The sequence below is a fragment of the Coenobita brevimanus genome, chromosome 35 (genome assembly GCF_032717465.1).
Source record: "Coenobita brevimanus isolate Jiangsu-jjx chromosome 35, ASM3271746v2, whole genome shotgun sequence".
Lineage (NCBI taxonomy): Eukaryota > Metazoa > Arthropoda > Malacostraca > Decapoda > Coenobitidae > Coenobita > Coenobita brevimanus.
This window is the reverse complement of record NC_136988.1, coordinates 17,282,788-17,302,240: the sequence shown is the minus strand read 5'-3', so window position 1 is coordinate 17,302,240 and position 19,453 is coordinate 17,282,788. Positions and strand designations below refer to the sequence as shown.

General features: G+C 43.8%; 1 protein-coding gene across 1 annotated transcript; it reads left to right on the top strand.

Annotated features, from left to right (window-relative positions):
* The first annotated feature begins 609 nt into the window (after positions 1-609).
* On the top strand, positions 610-19,242 carry LOC145396158 (cytochrome P450 2L1-like). The gene is made up of 10 exons (XM_080269600.1): positions 610-790; positions 1,255-1,354; positions 6,654-6,787; positions 7,098-7,316; positions 10,106-10,301; positions 10,740-10,753; positions 11,615-11,795; positions 11,965-12,082; positions 13,931-14,075; positions 19,029-19,242. Exons 1-10 carry the CDS (start codon positions 610-612, stop codon positions 19,229-19,231), a joined length of 1,491 nt encoding a protein of 496 aa, XP_080125726.1. The 3' UTR covers positions 19,232-19,242.
* The last annotated feature ends 211 nt before the right edge of the window (positions 19,243-19,453 follow it).

Genomic DNA, 19,453 nt, shown 5'->3' with positions numbered 1-19,453 from the left:
ATTCAGCGAACAGTCTACCTGGAGAACAAGGGCCCGCTGATGGCCACTAGCCTCGCTGGGAAATGGCCGACAGTCACTAGCTGCGCCTCCCCTCAAAGGACCTTGGTGATTGCCACTAGCTGCACCTGTCCACCCACGCCATTAGCTGCACCTCGCCCTCAGTCCTGCTAAGAAGAAGGGTCCGGTGATGGCCATTAGCCGCTCCGACACGAGAGGGATGGCCACCAGCTGCCCTACCCCTGTTGCCCTTGGGACCTCAGTGACCCAATAGCTGTGTCAGGGAGACATCAGCCACCATCTGTCTCTTGCCCTCTGTGACTTCCCCTTCAGACATCCCTTGCTCAGCCCACCCTTCCTGTGGCCGAGTGGGACACCCCTCCTGTTCTCCACACAAAGGCAACCCCCAGGAGGAACTACCCTGTCTGAAGGAGGTCTGGCAAGGCCCCATCATGACCCTGGGAGTGAGAGCAGCCTAGCCAGCACCCAGGCGAGACCACCTGCTGTCGGACTTCCAGAGGAGAGGATGTCACAGCGCACACCTGACGGCAACCCAACCCGAGGGAGACCGCAGACCTCATACTCCACAAGGTTCCCCTCGGACGCTGGGGCATGACCTCCCAGCCCAAAAGGATGATGACCCTCTCTCCAGGGTGGGCGCAGACAAATGCACCTCCTCTCCCTCTTTTGGTCCCGCCCAAGGGATCGAACACCCCACCGAGGCCCAGCTTGACGAGGGCCCCTCTTCACGCTGCCCAGCAGCCCCTAGATGACAACATAGACCCTGAGAGCAGTCCCGAGCCCTCTAAGGGAAGGCACACCTGACGAGACCCCTCCCACACCCAGCCGACACCTATAGGAGCCCAGGACTTCAGCAGCCCTGTAGAAACCCTCCTGTCCCGAGATTGACTTTGAACCCAGACAGTGTATTATGCCTTTGATATATCTACATTGTATCTAGTGGTTTGTGAATTTAAGATAATGTAAGGTTGTTTGCCCAGAGATTTATGTCCTGTTCCTCTCGTAGTGTATTCTAATTTCGGTCTCGAAAGAGAACCCTGGCTCAGCAGCTAGTGTTCTTAGGGCGAGGAGTTGACCTAAGAACACCTAGCATAACAACTACTATTATTACTACTACTAACACCAGCACTACTACCACTACCACTACTACTACCACCACAACTACTACCACTACTACTACTAGTACTACTACTACTAGTACTACTACTACTACAACTACATGTCTCTCCCCCACAGGCATCTGGGGTCTTCCTATACTGGGGAAGCTGCCAGACTCCTCCACTCGTTTAGATGAGCAGGTGAAGAAGTTGAGGCCAATTTACGGAGATATCATTACGTGAGTCACTATACACCATCATCTTCCTTCTCCTCCTCTTCTCTTCCTCCTCCTCCTCTTCGTCCTCTTCCTGTTCGTGCTCCTCCTACTAGTCTTCATCCTTCTCTTGTCCTCGTTCTCTTCCTTCTCCTATCTATCTGTCTACCTACATATCTATCAGTTTATCTAGCTACATCCATGTTAACAGGCGTTTGAATGAAAGAAAGGCTGAAAGAAAGAAAATGAATAAAGAAAGGAAGAAAGAAAACGAATATGTTATATCCCCATCCCACACTGCCACAGGCCCCAACAGCTGTAGTTCAGTATGGGAAGACGTTGCCCAGTGAGCTGTTCTTCCTATGGTCAGCCTACCAGTGTACAGGACACCAGATCACCTCAGGCGTCGTAAAAAATTCTGGCTTCTTAAGTTCACTGTCTTTATTTTCCAAATTTTCATTCATTCATTGCCAGACGCCATGTATCCCAGACGGGGTGGCCAAGGGCTTAGAGTTAATTGTTTTACAGGGAGGGGCACTAATCCTCCACCAACCCCACTTGACACGTAGGGATGCCAACAGCATCTGGTGTTCCCAGGCGGTCACCCATCCAAGTGCTAACCAGACCCAACGTTGTTTACACTTAATGCTTTCCATCTTCACCACTGTCCTCACAAGCACTGGAGCTATATAAACACTATTGACTATAATTTCACTTAATGCTTGACCACATTTCACTATTATTCACAAGTACCAGTGATACACAAAAGTTCAAGAACACAACACTGTTTGCCAACAACACTTCACTATTCTCACAAGTACCGATGATATATAAACATCACTGGCATTGCACTACATTCAAACTGAACTGAAAACTGACTGAACGAGCTCAGCTCTCTTCCTCATCCTTATATAAGCTTGCATTGTTCTTTACTATAAAGTTCTCATCTATTCCCGAGGGAGCATGGTTGCAACAGTTACCATCTTGAAGACATCCAAAACATGCCAGAGTTTTTTTTTATACTGCATAACACTCTAAGTTATGTCGCATACAAATTTAAATTAAAATAAATAATTGAACAATCACATAAATAAAACATTAATGAGAAAAAGAGCATAAGAACTAATGTAAAACTTATGAAATAACTACGCTCACAAACAGCATGCTAAGTGGCAACTCTGACTTGTAACGGAACAACGGTATGGGAAAATTCTCGACTACCTAACTGGCAAATCCCACTTTTTAACACTACCCCCGTCCCTAGTCCTTTGTTGTCCCGACAAAACTACACAATATATACAAATATAAACATTAATCATAATGTAACATCTAACGATACATAAAATAATCTTTCGGCTTATCAGGTCTTCTCCTATGCTACTCCTCCATACAGCCCTCTTCTCCAGGGAGGTCTTGGTCCTCTTCCTGATGCACCTCTTCTCTTGGGAAACTGTCATCATCCTCTTGTACTTCAGCTCCTTGGTTCTCCTCAATATCCTCGGCTGTGAGAGAGCATAAATCCTAAGAGACGTCCCAGTTGTACTGTCCTGGCCCATGGTACTGCCGCAGACAATTCACGTACACCACCTTTGGGCGAGATTTCCTGCCTCCCGAATCTGGTACGCTACATCTGATAGGCGGTCCAGCACAGTGTAAGGCCCATCCCATCGGCTTTGCAGTTTCGGTGACTGTCCCTTCTTTTGATGAAGATTGTATAACCAAACTCTGTCACCATCCTTGAAGTTCACCTCACTTGCCTTGGCATCATACTTGATCTTCATCACTTCTCCTGAAAACTTAAGGGCTCCTCACACTTGATGATGTACCTCAGTCAGCCTTTGCTGAAGATGCTTCGCATAATTGGAGGTGTCTGTAGGCAGCTCTTCACAAGGTGATCTTCCCATTAAAAAGCCAACAGGTAAGCATAACTGGTGGCCCAACATCAGTCTTGCAGGTAAGTAGCCAGTAGACTCATGGGATGCAGACTGATATGAAGCCAGTAATGCAGGTAATTTCTGGTCCCATTCTGTTTGTCCCTCTGTGCAGTACTTGGCCAGTTTCTGTCCCAGGATCCAGTTGAATATTTCTCCACCATCCCATCTGACTGTGGGTAGGGTTGTCCTGGTCTTCTTGATCTTCAGTAACTTGCAGCATTCACAGTACACAGCAGACTCGAAGTTTCTACCCTGGTCTGAATGTAGCTCTTGTGGCATCGCAAAACGACAACAAAATTGGTCAACCAACACCTGAGCAACAGTCGCAGCCTCTTGATCAGGGATGGCATAGGATTCTGGTCACTTTGTAAAGTTGTCCCTGGAAACACATACATACTGGTTTCCTCTTTCAGTGAGTGGCAGAGGTTCAGCAATGTCCACTGTGACTGTTTCCATTGGTGGACCCACTTGGTACAGCTGAAGAGAGGTGCAACCACGTTTCTTGGGTCCCCTCTTGGCACAGCATACATCACAGGCCCGACACCACTCTTCAACATCCTGGCGCATGCCAGTCCAGTAGAACCTCTGTCAAGCCAGTGTAGAGTTATCTTCACTCCCAGGTGGCCACTAGTCATCTGGTTATGAGACTCATGGAAGATCCCAGACCTCCTTTGCTTTGGAACCACCAGTTGCCAGTACTTTTTGAGGCCATCAGGTATCTCCCACTGACGCTCCAGAAGTCCGTTGTTCAAACGAAGAAAGTCCAGTGACTCCAGTAGCTCTTGGTTGCAGGGTTTATCCTGGAAACTTCATCCCAAAATGGTCGCACTGTACTTCGCTGCAGCCACTCTAGCACTGGTTGTAAATCTGCATCCTCCACCTGCATCATCTTCAGGTCGTCTTCAACTGATGCTGGCCCTTTCACTGCAGTACAGCTGCATTTCTTACTAAGATTCCCATTCCTACCACACTGCTTGTCGGATGTTCCTCCGTCTTATCACACACTATTCATCAAGGTTCTCCTGCATTTCCTCCGTGGTTGGACTTCTTCGGAATAACTGGCTGGTTGTTGCCTCTTGTCACCGGCCTTCACTAATTTCCCCTCATCCTTCTCTTTTGCACACTCATAGCTGAAGTGTCACACCTCATCACATTTCCAACACCCGTTTGTTGCAATCGGGGATTTCCTTGCACTGTTCAGTTCTTGCCCCTTGTTCCATTTTTAACATTCCACCATCTTGTGTCCCAGTTTCTCACAGAACCAGCAACCTCCTCCAGTCTTCTCCTGTTCTCTCATCCACTTGTTGCAATCCACTTTCCTATGTCCTGGCTCTTCACAGTACCAGCACCTTCCTTCAAATTTTTCCACTTCACATGCCTGTGCCTGGGTTGTGCCTGCTTCACTTGCACATTCAGTTCTGCACTATCAAGAGCATCGATGAACTGGTCCCCCAGAAGAATAGCCAACAGGTTAGGTGCTGCTCCAGGATAAGCCTTGTATGCCGTACTCTCAAGGGGATGAGGAAGCTGCTGTAGGGATTCACCTCAAGCCTGTACATGATTTCGGAATCTTTCTCTGTAAACCTCAGTCTGTTACATGGTCCCATATCTGCACTCCAGGACTTCTACTAAGGACTGATTAGTGTTCCTCTCCTCTACTGACATCTGGCCCAGAATTTCCATTGCGGCACCCTTAGGGCTAGTAGCAAGCTGCACTGCCTTCTTCCTATCATCCCAACTATTTTGATCAACAAGTAACTCAAACTGTGCACGGTAAGCTTCTCAAGATACTCTATCATCAAATTCCTGAGGTTTCTTTTTAATTGGACCCCAATTATGGGCATGAACTTCACTGGTTTGGGGCCTAAAAACTGGGGCATCATAATTAAGGCCTGGACTTAAAACGTCTGCATTCTGATTATTCAACTCTGTATTGATACCTTTAGTTGCTTGGGATCCGTCAAAATTCACCATACACTGTCCATTCCTTTCATATGCTCCCTGTACACTAACCTGAGGCTCAGCAGTGCACTATTTCTCTACAGCCTCAATTTCTTCATTAATTACTGTATCTTCAAATGGTTGACTACATGCTTGAACTGATTATCTGCATACTGTCTGCACTCCATGACTATTCCCTCACTAATCTTCAGCTGGTTGTCCACAGGCCGTTTGCGCTCCGTCACTATTTCTTCACTAACCGACTTAACTGGTTCTCTTCATGCTGTTTGCACTTGGTCACATTATTGCTTACCTCGTACTTCTGCTCCTGTAGCTCAGCGTATACCTCCTCCTTCAATTATTGTTCCTGTTCTTCCTTCATTTCTCTCATGAAAGTATCTAGCTGTCCTCTAATCCTCAGTTGTACGTCCCTCTTTTGCTCCTGTAATGCCTCTTGAAGCTGGTCATATCGTTCTTTATGTTCATCAATTTGTGCCTGTAATTGTTCTTTGATTTCTTTATATTGTGCCTGTAATATTATTGTCTTTTAGGTTCTTTTTGTCCTTTTTTCTGTGCTCTATTTTCGTTGTATATCTTCAAAATAAAATAATTTTGTACATAAGTATTTTTTTTTTATTTTTCAAAACCGGGAGAAATTCTCCCGGGGTTTCTGTTAACTTTACTGAAATACAGAGTTTCCTTTCCAAGGTTAAGAGTTGACCAGAATATGCTATTGTCATTAGGGTTGTTAAGTAGTTTTGATGCTTGCTTTTGAAGAAAGTTTGATTTAGATAGATTTAATACAGCTTTTGCATGATTTCTAGCAATTTTAAATTGGGAGAGTGATTCAGATGTTTTTTATATCAAGTAAGAATTATGCTAATGACTTTTGGGCTGTTGCTCTGGCACTGTTGCCATCAAACCATTTTTCGAGAGTTAGATCTTTTAGTGAACTGTTGACTTGGTATGAATAAGTCCATACCAGCTAGTATTAAGTCACAAATGTGGGACTGAGTAGAATTGGGATCACTAGAGAAGAAAGACTGCCATGGAATGTCAGCAAGATAATTTCTAAATCCATCCCAGTCTGCCCTATCAAAGTGCCATCGGGTCACCCTGACAGGTTCAGAACGGGGAGGTGTGGGAGGGTTAACTAATGAGGCTTTGATGGGATTGTGGTCAGAGGATCCAAGTGGTGACAGTACCTCTATCCGATATTGATCTGGATTATTTGTCAAGAATAAATCCAAGCGATGGGCATTATGGTCAGGAACAAGCCAATTCAATATGATCTCTCCACACAGCTGGTCACTCAATAGTTTCCTCTCCACACAGCTGGTCATTCAATAGTTTCCTCTCCACACAGCTGGTCATTCAAAAGTTTCCTCTCCACACAGCTGGCCAATAATTTCCTCTCCACACAGCTGGTCACTCACTGTCTCCCGCAGATGGCGCATTGGCAGTCGGGTCAACGTCTTCTTGTGCAACTATGAGGTCATCAAGAGAGCGATGGCAAAGCTGAAGTTGTCAGACAGGCCAGACTTCCATACCTACGGTGCAATCGGCAGTGGCTCCATGCTGGGTGAGAGAAAGAGAGAGAGAGAGAGAGAGAGAGAGAGAGAGAGAGAGATACAGGCAAACAAATGGACAGACAGACAGGCAGACAGACAGGCAGCTAGCTAGCTAGCAAGAGAGAGAGAGAGAGAAAGGACAGATAGACAGGCAGGCAGATAGATAGATAGATAGATAGATAGATAGATAGATAGAGAGAGAGAGAGAGAGAGAGAGAAACGGGCAGACAGACAGACATTCAGACAGACAGACAGACAGATAGATAGATGGACATAGATAGATGAATATATATACAACTAAACTCACATCCTCTACTGCAGGCATAATCTTCAGCAATGGGGCCCTGTGGCAGAAGAATCGTCGCTTTGCCCTTCATCAGCTTCGGGACCTGGGCATGGGGAAGACTTGCTTCGAGGAGGTGATACAGAGGGAGGCAGGGTGTCTGGTGCAAGACTATATGAAGCACACGGGCAAGGAACAACCACTCCCTCTGTCTCTGGGGGTGGCCATACTGAATGTGGTGTGGAAGTTGGTCGGTGGTGAGTTTAACACTAGAACAATGTGCACTGTATTTGCTGGACCCTCTAAAAGACATGACAAAACTACGTGTCAATGAGAACTTTGAGAAATTTGGGGAAGGACTGAGGGAGGTCGGAGTGGCCACATAAACCCCTCCTCCAGTTCATAAGCAGACCGAGAGTAGTCAGGCCCAGACGTTGCCAAGCTGAAAAGCAATTGCTTCTGTTAAGTTACATGTTTTTTTTAGTCATATGTTTTTGTGACATGTATGCAATATTTCTATTTAACATAAACTATACTCCTGGAAGGTCTGAACACGATTCACGTAAGAGTTCTAGTCTTACACTGTGACAATACAGGTGCAGTCTGGTTGACAAGCACTGGGTTGACTGTTGCAGGATGAACAAGGCCTAAAAAGGTCTCCAAAAAGACCTTAAACAAAGGTATGAATAGGTTATCGTCGCTAAGCATCTTGTTAGACACAGAGAAGGATGCTGGAGCCGTCCAGGGTGCTCTACTCTGGAATAATTCTCTGTTCCGATACAGCAGGTTAAGTGACTAAGAGACCTTAAATGACAGAGACAAGAGTGACTGTAGTTGGCCCCTGCTGCTAACAGGGTCTGGCAAATATGCAGTACTGTATGACAATAGCAGTGGCAGTGGTGCCGTAGTAGTAGTGATGGTGGTAATAGTAGCAGTACCTATGATGGTAGTAGTAGTAGTAGTAGTAGTTGTTGTAACAGCAGCAGCAGCAGCAGCAGAAGCTGTGTTAGTATACGAGTAGTAATAGTGTGCTTCACCAGGAACTGCCTGCAGGGTCGTGTTCCTCCCCCTCTTCCGCCTCCTCCTCATCATCATCATTATCATCATCATCATATCTCTTAGCTGTTCTTCCATATTCTTGGTCCATCATTCTCTCATCAAGCTTTACTTCCACACTGTTTTTATTCCTTCAACTTTCCTTCTGCTCTGCTCTTGCTCCACTTCATCTTTGACGTTCCCACATTCATTTCTTTTCTGTTTTTCTCCCTTCCTCTCCTTTCCTAGACGTGCATTACGAAATGGACGACCCGCGAGGACAGGAAGCCATCGAGTTAGTCTGCTCCACCAGCAAATCTCTCGTAGGTCGAGTCTACCTCTTCAACATCTTCCCTTGGCTTGGTAAAGTAGCCCCTCCCTTCCTCAAGAGAAAACTGGGCTACGATAAACTTCAGCGATGTGTGGAGAGATGCCTGGTTATAGTTTCCGTAAGTATACATGAGGGTCGGCTATATATTGCGCCTCTTGGTGGGAGATACAGGTTAGAGCTTGAACTCTCTTTTCTCTAACGCTTCGGGCTACACAGAACCCAGGGAGTGTAGCCCAAACCCATAGAGAAAAGAACGTTTCGGGCTACACAGAACCCAGGGAGTGTAGCCCAAACCCATTGAGAAAAGAACGTTTCGGGCTACACAGAACCCATCTTCAGGAAGTGTAGCCCAAAACGTAAAAATGAATAAAGAATTGAAGCTCTGTGTCTACCTCCCATGCAACATTTCCACTTGTACTGGATCCCCTATATATTACATCTTCCATGTCAATTCTATACGTTGTGGGAAAGGCACAGTCTGCTGATGTGGGTGTGGCAGTGTGTTATCTGTGTACAGTAAAATGCCACAGCTAGTTACAAGTTATATTTAATTGTAATAAAAGTAGCAGTGATTAGCATTCGTCTTCTTCTGTTCTTATTTCTCTTCTGATGCTTCCTCCTCCTCCTCTTCGTCTTCTTCTTGTGACGAAGAGATGGTATGGAGAGGATGTGGCGTTGCAACATTGTCTTTTTCTGCCACTGAACTATGAGAAATAAATTAGCAAAAGGATGAAACTCTGGACCAAGTTGGAAAGGACATATTAACAATATCGAACTGGATAATTGGATGGTCATATTAACATGGACAGGCAACTCAAGGTCATATTAACGCTTTGAGATTCAAATGACTATTTCGATCGTCATTTCAAATCCAACCTCAGAGATTCGGATGGCGCTTTTAATCGTCAGTTTAAGAAACTTTTGTAAAATATTCACCATAAATCGCATTTACGCATCACAACAAAGAGGCTCGAGCACGATGTCACGGAATGGTTGCTCTGTGTGTGGCGATACTGCACAGCTGGTCTGACTCATGGCTTTGTTTCTTTATAACTTTATTCTTGGTGAATATTTTTCTTCAGCAAGGTATAAAATTGTTGGTTTTTGCCTAACTTCAACTCGCCACTTTGACTTTATTTTCTTTGTTTTCCTTTTATGAACATACTACGATAAAGGATAACTATTCAGCTTCAAAATAACACCACAACCAGCATCCTATCATAAAATGTGTATTTACACTGATCGATCAAACAAAAACATCGCGAAGCGAATATGCGGATGAGACTAAAATAAAATTGTGCATCTCTTTCCTTTTTCTTTACTGCACAATGAAATGCAAAAATTACCATAATCTCTATATCATTGTATAGGTAATTTATTGTACTTTTGCTTGGTTTGAGCCAAATTTATATATCTTTACTCATTATTTTTTGCCGAATATTTTTCTATGGCAAGGTATAAAATTTTTGTTTTTTGCCTAACTTCAAATCATCATTTTGACATTTTAATTTCTTTGTTCTCCCTTTTTTTTAACATACATCGATAAAGTACAACTATTCAGCTTTAAAATGACACAAAAACCAACATTCTATCATGAAAAGTGTATTTACACAGAGCGATCAAAGTATAATATCAGGCTGCGAAGATGTGGATCAGCATGAGTGGCTGATTCTGGCACAGACATAATCTGCCCGGCCCAAAAACCTGATAGGGTTAACGAGGACAGGCAACTCAAGGCCATATTAACAAGGACAGGCAGCTCAGGGCATGGTGTGGTGTTGCAGGAAGTGTTGAAGGATCACAAGGACACACTGGACCCGTCTCACCCCAGGGACCTCATAGACCAGTACCTGATTCAGATGGACCACAACAAGGGGTGAGGCCATGGACGCTCCATACACAGGTGAGATTAAGTCCCACAGGAGGCGTCGTGACACCATCTCCTAAGTGATTTATTCGAAGGTGAGGCCATGGACGCCCCATACACAGGTGAGATTAAGTCCCAAAGGAGGCTTCGTGACACGTCTCCCTGAGTGATTTATTTAAGAGTGAGACCACTGATGCTCCCTACACAAGTGAGGTTAAAGCCATTATTCTATGTGGATTAGGGGGCATCTAAGCCTCTCCCTGAACAATATAAAAGATGGTACATATATAACCCTTTAATGATAGGTCAAAGGTCAAGGTCACAGGGTAAGGTCCACTTAAATCATTTTTATTTTGTTTAGACCAAACTTTGTGGAAGGGTTGAGGATATGGTAAGAATAAGTGGATTCAGTTTTATAATCAGTTAAAGATCAGTGTAACAGGTCAGTGTCACACAGCAAGGTCAGCTTAAATAGTTTTGATCTTAACGGAGCCAAACTTTTATTTATTTATTTATTACATCTTCAGAAATGTACATGTAATGATGAGTGACTTACTATTTGCTGGGCTCAAGGCTATGATATCCACACTGCACCTGGACATCTTAGATTTTGCCAAGTGTAATACTTTAGCTAGGCTCAAATTCCAGATAAATAATTTTCTCACTTCAAATTGCCTTTTTCATTATTGGATTTGCATGTAAAAAACTAACTTGCGGTTTGCTGGGATCAACACCACCATATCCAGATCAGTATTCTCGTTGGTTAAGGATGCTCCCTGGCACCTCATTGTTAGTGAATTATTTTTGGATACGGCTGGTCTACATCAATTTGTATGTTAATTATGCTGAGTATGGTGGTATTTGGAAGACTTAAGTGACGCAAAAGAGAAACACAAAGAGTAATAAGCAAAATAAGTTGCTTGGGAAGAGGTCTTAGGCAGCTTGCTCAACCGACGAAAAGATGGGCAACTTTCCTCTGAACAGTGCCAGAATATTCTGCCTACATTCAAACCACCAGTTATCCATTTCACATTTTTCAGAGTTGGATTTTGGTTTTATGGTTATCGATTTACTGTTTGCCGGGATTGAGACTACCATATTCACTCCGCACTGGGCAGTACCAGAATATTCCAGCTACATTTAAGTCACTGGTTATCTATTTCATACTTTTCAGTGTTGGATTTAGGTGTTATGATAATCAGTTTTTTAGTCTGCCCAAGCTGAGACCAATATAACCTCCTCTGGGCAGTTCCTGAATATTCTGTTGACATTCAAATTCTGCTTACATTCAAATTGCTACTTAATCTTTTCATATTTTTCAGAGCAGGATTTGTGTGCTATGATTATCAACTTACTGGTCGCCGGGACTGACACCACCTTATCCATTGTGCGCTGGGCCATCTTGTATTTAGCCAAGTACCCGGAGGTGCAGGCCAGGGTCCAGAGGGAAATTGATCAAGAGGTCCCGAGAGACAGCCTTCTCTTCTACTGCGAGAGGAACAAGTAAGAGAGTTTGGTGGTAGAATATCACTGTCTGTCTGTCACTCATAAGATTCCCGGTTCCAACTTTCCATATGACCACCACAGTGCCATGAAAGTACATGTATTTTGGTGGTACAATTATTCTCTCTCTCTCTCTGTCTCATGTACGCTTCTTCCTCTCTCTCCCCAGACTACCGTACCTGGAGGCAGTGATTCATGAGGTGCACCGTATTGTCTCTCTGTCACCTTTTGGCACCGCTCACGTCGCCTCCGCAGACACCATGCTGGACGGGTACCTCATTCCCAAGGTTGGTGTCTGTGATTCGAATTCATGAGACCCAGATTCTAGGAGGTTCCGTAGTACCTCTCCCTAAGCGATTTATCATGCTTACCATGCCTTGAACACTATACTGTATTGTATGCTGTTTATATAATTTCGATATCACAGTAATAACACAGAAGTGGTTATTGAGGTACTCTGTACAGAACAAATCAGTGAGAAACAAATGTTGCAAAATATCCGAAGCCTCTTAAAACAGCCAGGAAGAAAATTAGAAAGAACAAGTAAAAAATTTCGAATTCAAGTTATTAAAGTAGTTAAGAATATAAGGAAAAATCTTTGAAAATACACACTATCCACATTATTATTATTAGTGATGCTGCTATTGTTTTCAGTTCGTCTGTGTGTAAAGTGTATGACTGACTCTGTGTGTGTGTGTGTGTGTGTGTGTGTGTGTTAGCACGATAACATCGCAGTCACTCAAGATACAGTATCATCACAAAATTTTATACGTGTGTAATAGGCATGAAAATCTCGAATGAGTTCGACATTGGTGAAGGTAGGTGAAAGGCACATCGCGAGCTGTGCTAGATATGGATCGGCTCGTGGCGGGTGTGATTCCCTCTTTGGGGGGATCCTCTAGTTATTATTATTATTAGAGTGGGAAATGTAGCAGTTGAAGGTGTAGTTGGTATGCATTGTGTGCCTGGAAGAAATGAAAATGGGGAACGAATGATAGCGATGTGTGTTTGCAGATGATACTGCACTGGTGGCTGATTCAGAGGAGAGATTGAGACAGTTGGTAGAGGAGTTTGGAAGGGTGTGTGAAAGGAGGAAATTGAAAGTAAATGAGTATAAGAGTAAAGTGATGAAGTGTACGAGGTTGGTAGATGGTAGGGGGATGAATATAGTTTTGAATGGCGAGTTGCTTTTGGAGGTAGAGTGTTTTAAATATCTAGGGTCACATGTTGCTGTGGATGGAAGAATAGATGCAGAAGTGAAGTTTAGAATAAATGAAGTAGGAAAGGTGCTGGGAGGAATGAAAAAAGTGTTTAGATGTCGTTCGCTTAGAATGGATGTAAAGAGAAGGCTGTATGAGGGTGTTGTTGTACCGACTGCGTTATATGGGGCTGAAACATGGTATAACCTGTATGGGTGTAGCAGAGACGAAAAGTTTGAATGTAATGGAGATGAGGTGTCTGAGAAGTATGTGTGTAGTGACGCATATGGATCGAGTGCAAATGATGAAGTGCGAAGGAGAACTGGAGTTGTTCGGGAGATGGCTGGTAGAGTTGAGCAGAGGGTGTTGTGATGATTTGGGCATATGGAGAGAATGGATAATGAGTGATTGGTGAAAAAGATAACTAGATCTGATGTGAGAGGTGTAAGGCTGAGAGGAAGACCACGAATATTGTAGGATGGATGGACAGTGTGAAGAGAGCGCTGGGTGCGCGAGGGATGTCTGTTGAGCAAGGAAGATTGGCTGTGGTGACAGAAATAAATGGAGAGAAATTGTGAATGAATAAGTGATGACGCAGCCCTGAGGGGATATTCTCCCGCATTTGGTCTGATCAGCTAGTCAGGTCAGGCGCGGGTAAGGGGATGGGTCTGTTATGATGTGGCAGGGGTAAACCAGCTCTGCTGTCGGGCTCTGCTGCAGATGTCACCGATTACATTGCGCAGTTGACCCTTGTGCTGTGTTGTGTGGTGAGGATCTGTCCGTTCTCCCCTTTGGGGCTAAGATGCGAATGAATGTGTTTGAATGGATGTGTAAATGGGGAGTGTGTCGTCCTGTCTCGGCTACCTCCCTTTCCTTGGGGGAAGCAGCCTAGGTATATAGATAGATAGATTATTATTACTATTATTATATTACCAGGGCACAGTGGTTGTTCCTCACTTGGAGTTCTGCCACAAAGACTCTCAGTTCTGGGACCAACCAAACGAATTCAACCCAGACCACTTCCTCAACCCAGACGGCTCATTTAACAACAGGAGGGAGGGGTTTGTGCCATTTGGAATTGGTAAGTTGATGAAATGGAAAGAAAAGGCAAAGAAAATAGTCATCATTATCATCGTCATCATGATCATTGATCTTTATTGACACTATGCTATTTTTACTTTAACTTTGCCAGATTTTTTTTTTTTTTTTCATTTTTTTGCAGCTTATTTCTTGCAGTGTTAGTGAGCCCGGATGTGCAGCAGAGTGTAACTGAATGGATGGAGGTGTCATCAAGACTGATGTGGGTGAAAGCGAAATTTGAACGTGAGTTGTGGGTATTTGTGAGTAGCATATGAAGAAGAGAAGGAGTCTTTCTGGAGTGATGTTGATGAGTATCTGCAGAATTTGGGAGCGAATGTGAATGTGGTAATGATGAGGGATCTGAATGCTAAACTGAGAAATGTAGCAGGCGAAGGTGTAGTTGGTATGCATGGTGTGCCTGGAAGAAATGTAAATGGGGAACGAATGATACAGATGTGTGTTGAGAGAGAGATGGTGACTGGAAATACTTGAGAAGTATACATGGGTGAGACAGGAGAGTGGAAGGGTTGTTGACAGTGTATTGATGGACTATGTGGCTGTGTCCAGGAGTGTAGGAGGAAGATTGTCGGATGAGAGAGTTTGAGAGGGGAGGGTGGAGGTGTGTCTGACCACTATCTGGTGGAGGGAAAGTTGAGAGTAGGTAAAAGATGGTGAGAACTAGGAGAGTTTGGTGTGGCCGGGTGGTTTTGAAAGAGAGTGAGTTGGATAAAAGAGAAAAAATTATAGAGTATCAGGAGAAATTGAATGATGAGTGGAATGCAGTGAAAGATCAGGAAAATCTGCTTTATCAGTAGAAGAAATAGCTACAGAGCCATCAGAGTAGAAAAGAGGAGGGAAGGATGATGAGGTAAAGTTCTTAGAAAGGTTTTTGGCAAGGTGCCAGAAGGAGCGGGAAGAATTCGAGTTGGAGAGTTGAGAGCATTTTGTACGGATGAAATTATTTTTAGCAGAGCGAAGAACAGACTTAGCACGATTCTGGGCAGAAAGGTATAAAAGATGTGATTCAGGAGTGGGTTGGCTCTGGTACCTTTTATAGGCCCTCTCCTTGTTGCGGACAGCATTAGAACAAGCGTGATTAAACCAAGGTTTTCTTGCGTTAGTCAAAGGATATGAGAAAGGAATGTATGCTTCCATGCCCGAGAGAATAACGTCCGTAATGCGCAAGGCACACCCAGATGGCACCCGGCCATGGAAGCAATAATCATTCCAGGGAAAATCAAAGAAGTACTGCATGAGGGCCTCCCAATCCGCAGCTCCAAAGTGCAATAGACGACGTTTTTTTGTAGGGTCCGCAGGCCGTACCGGAGCGATAGGACAGGTTAAGGTGATAAGGTTATGATCAGAGGAGCCCAACGGAGAGACAAGATTAACAGTGTAAGCAGAAGGATTAGTTGTAAGGAAGAGATCAAGTATGTTGGAGCTCTCTCCAAGGCGGTCAGGGATACGGGTAGGGTGCTGTACAAGCTGCTCTAGGTCATTAAGGATAGAAAAGGTGTAGGCTTGTTCACCAGGTGGATCAGTGAAAGGAGAGGAGAGCCAAAGGTGGTGGTGAACATTGAAAGCTCCAAGAATGGAGATTTCAAAGAAAGGAGAAATGGATAGAATGTGTTCCATCGTAGAAGTAAGATAGTCAAAGAATTTTGATAGTAGAATTAGGAGATAAGTAAACAGCACAGATATATTTAGTCAGAGAATGACAGGAAAGCCGAAGCCAGAGTGTAGAGAATTCAGAAGAAACGAGTGAATGTGAAATGTATTGCTACGCGCACGGTGGGCAGTAGGCCTATAACTCCGTGTTCCTGATTTATTTGTTTCCCAGGATTTCAAATACAGATGCTATGGTTTTGAAGACCAGTGAAGGAAAATTCTTGTGACTGCAATACACTCCCTTATTTTCAAATGCTATGGTGATGATACAGCAACAATAAGGACGCTATAACAACGAAATTTTTCTTCGCAGTGATGCCCTACCTGCGGTGGCAGCAAGACCATACTGCCTTTTAATCCGCCTTCCTCTCGCCAATTATAATTATAATTAGCAACCTTATTCCCAAATGGTGCAATTATTTTTAGTTGTAAGGAGGTATGACAGATTCTGTCTTTTTCTCTTACACTAGGCAACAAACAGGACCAAAACATGAGTTCATAAACTCTTGCAATGCAAAAGCACGCACTATTTACTCCATCGTTTAATCTTCATATCTCTCTTAAATAAATCTTAATGTCCTGCTGAATAGAAAATGCTGATTTGGAAGTTTTGAACTCAATGATTTGTTTATGGACCTCTGCATTTTATTACTCTTGCTAATCGATTATGCACTGAGGATATCAGACTACGACAGAAGTTAGCATTCTCCGAGGAGCTCTGACTCTAGGCAAATTTCGATTTTTTATTTTCTAATTTCTCTCGCCGATAGCCCTCTGGGTTATATTTCATAATCCAGAGATTTATCTTAATGGAAAACTGGCCAAAGGCAGCGTAATGACTGCATGAATTTGAGTAAATGTTATCTGCTTTCGTGCGTGTTGATCGAAACATTTAAAATAGCTTACTGGCTTCCGCCACCTTACCGCTGGCTGTCGTCGTCCATGGAGACATTGGAAACGGAAATATATGACTTTAAATTATTCCCTAGTATTGTACCGGAAATTATTTTATGAATAATAATTGTTAATTTTCATTGTTTACTGAAGCTCCCTTTTGTTCAGTCTTACGCTCTAAAAAATTATTGCATGTTACCATACTAGATTTGAACTCCACAAATTATTCCTGACTGTCCCTGAGCGATTGTTGTGAAATTTCAATTAGTTCCGTTTAGGATTTCCTATTATCGTAACTAACGAACTGCTTCCTACAATTTTGAAATGTACAGGTAATTTGGCATTGATTTATTGTTTTATGTAACAGTTTTACGTATTAGGTTTCACCTCGTAGAGATATAAGGAAGGGTATGTGCACTATCCCTGACCGAAAACTTCTGGATACTCCGCCGTCACTTCTTAGGCCGAGTATAGAGTAGGTAAGGTGTATGGTAGAGTGCTAATTATGAGAGTTAGAGAGGGTACAGAGTGAGTGATTGATGATGATGCTGTGTGGCTTTAGGAGAGGGAGGAGATGCGTGGATCAGGTGTTTGCTGTGAGACAGGTGTGTGAAAAGTATTTAGCGATAGGTAAGGATGTGTTTTGGGTGTTCATGGATTTAGAGAAGGCGTATGATAGAACTGATGAGGAGTCTTTGTGGACTGTTTTAAGATCGTATGGACTTGATGCTTAATTGCAAAAAGGAGTGAAAAGATTTTATGTAAATAGTAGAGCATGTGTAAGAGTGGGAAATATGGTGAGTGATTGGTTTCCCATGAGAGAGGAGCTGTGGCAGGAATGTGTGATGTCTCCGTGGTTGTTTAGTATTCATATGGATAGTGTTGTAAGGGGGTGAATGCTAAGAGTGTTAGGTGGAGGCTTGAGTCTGGTGAATGTTGATGGTATTGAGTGGAATCTGAATCAGCTGCTGTTTGCGGATGATACTGCACTGGTGGCTGATTTAGAGGAGAGATTGAGACAGTTGGCAGAGGAGTTTGGGAGGGTGTGTGAAAGGAGGAAATTGAGAGTAAGTGAAAATAAGGGTAAAGTGATGATTTGTACGAGGTTGGTAGATGGTAGGAGAAGGAACATAGTTTTGAATGGTGAGTTGCTTGAGGAGGTAGAGTGTTTTAAGAGTTTAGGGTCACATGTTCCTATGGATGGGAGAATAGATGCAGAAGTGAAGTGTAGAATGAATGACGTAGGAAAGGTGCTGGGAGGAATGAAAAAAAAAAATGTTTAGATGTTGTTTGCTTAGAATGGATGGATATTATGGTACCAACTGCATTATATGTGGCTGAAACATGGAATATGGGTGTAGCAAGGAGGAAAAGTTTGAATGTGTTGGAGATGAGGTGTCTGAGGAGTATGTGTGGAGTGATGCGTATGTATCGAGTGGGAAATGATGAAGTGCAAAAGAGAACTGGAGTTGTGCGGGAGATGGCTGATCGCGTTGAGCAGAGGGTGTTGTGATGGTTTGGGCATGTGGAGAGAATGGATGATGAGTGATTGGTGAAAAAAAATAATTGGATCGGATATGAGATGTGTAAGTCTGAGAGGAAGATCACAAAAGGGATGGATGGACAGTGTGACGAGATAGAAATGATTGGAGAGAGATTGTGAATGAACAAATTATGATGCAGCCCTGGGGGTGATATTCTCCTGTATTTGGTCTGATCAGCTTATCAGGTCAGGTGTGGGTAAGGGGATGGGTCCACTATGATGCTGCAGGGGTAAACCAGCTCTACTGTCGGACCATGCTGAAGATGTCGCTGACGGCACTGCACAGTTGACCCTTGTGCAGTGTGGTACGGTGAGGATCTGTCCCTTCTCCCTTTGGGGCTAAGATGCGAATGAATGTGTTTGTGTTAATGAGTAAATTGGGAGTGTGTCGTTCCGTCTCGGCTACCTCCCTTTCATAGGAGAAGCAGCATAGGTATATAGATAGACAGATTTCCTGCAGTTCAGAGGCTAGACAATGTTATGGTTCTCCCTCCTCTCCACAGCACTTCTTCATGACTAGCATTCTCTTATGCTATCTAACGTTAAAACTCAGAATTCAAGGTGGAGGGATTGCAATTTTAGGCCAAGCTACTGCAGAGTGAAAGGATTATAGTCTTATTATCATTTACTATCATTATCCCGGTTCTTATTCCAGTCCACACCAGACCTTATTCCAGTCCACACCAGCTTTTATTCCAGCCCACACCAGCTTTTATTCCAGTCCACACCAGCTTTTATTCCAGCCCACACCAGCTCTTATTCCAGCCCTTATTCCAGCTTTTCTCCTAGCCCTTAATCTAGCCTTTATTCCGACCCATACCAACCCTTATTCCAGCCCCTTATCCACAGGTCGTAGGGTGTGCGTGGGGGAAGGTTTGGCCAAGGTAGAGATCTTTGTGTTTCTGACGGCGTTGTTGCAGAATTTCACCTTCTCACCGGCGCAGGGAGAGACGCTGGTGACGGAGAGAGACTCTGATGTGTTAGTTATGAATACGCCGAAGCCTTACAGGGTGGTCATTGAGGAGAGGCAGAGCGTGAAGAGGAAGGAGTAAGAGGGAAGGCGAGAGGGAAGTTGTGTGTGTGTGTGTGAGAGAGAGAGAGAGAGAGAGAGAGAGAGAGAGAGAGAGAGAGAGAGAGAGAGAGAGAGAATAAAGAAAACATATCAGTTCCCAAGGTTGCATCACACACCTTGGATCCATATTCAGTGTAGTGTCACCTAAACTCAGCACTACTAATGTGTAGTTACTGTATATTAACAGATATATCTTATATGT

What these genes read in the sequence shown, in the direction of transcription:
- LOC145396158 (XM_080269600.1), top strand. Translation starts at nt 610, where the DNA reads ATGACCTCCCAGCCCAAAAGGATGATGACCCTCTCTCCAGGGTGGGCG. An exon ending in CGGCAGTGGCTCCATGCTGG is followed by an intron (nt 6,788 to 7,097) that starts GTGAGAGAAAGA and finishes CCTCTACTGCAG; the next exon opens with GCATAATCTTCAGCAATGGG. An exon ending in TTCTACTGCGAGAGGAACAA is followed by an intron (nt 11,796 to 11,964) that starts GTAAGAGAGTTT and finishes CTCTCTCCCCAG; the next exon opens with ACTACCGTACCTGGAGGCAG.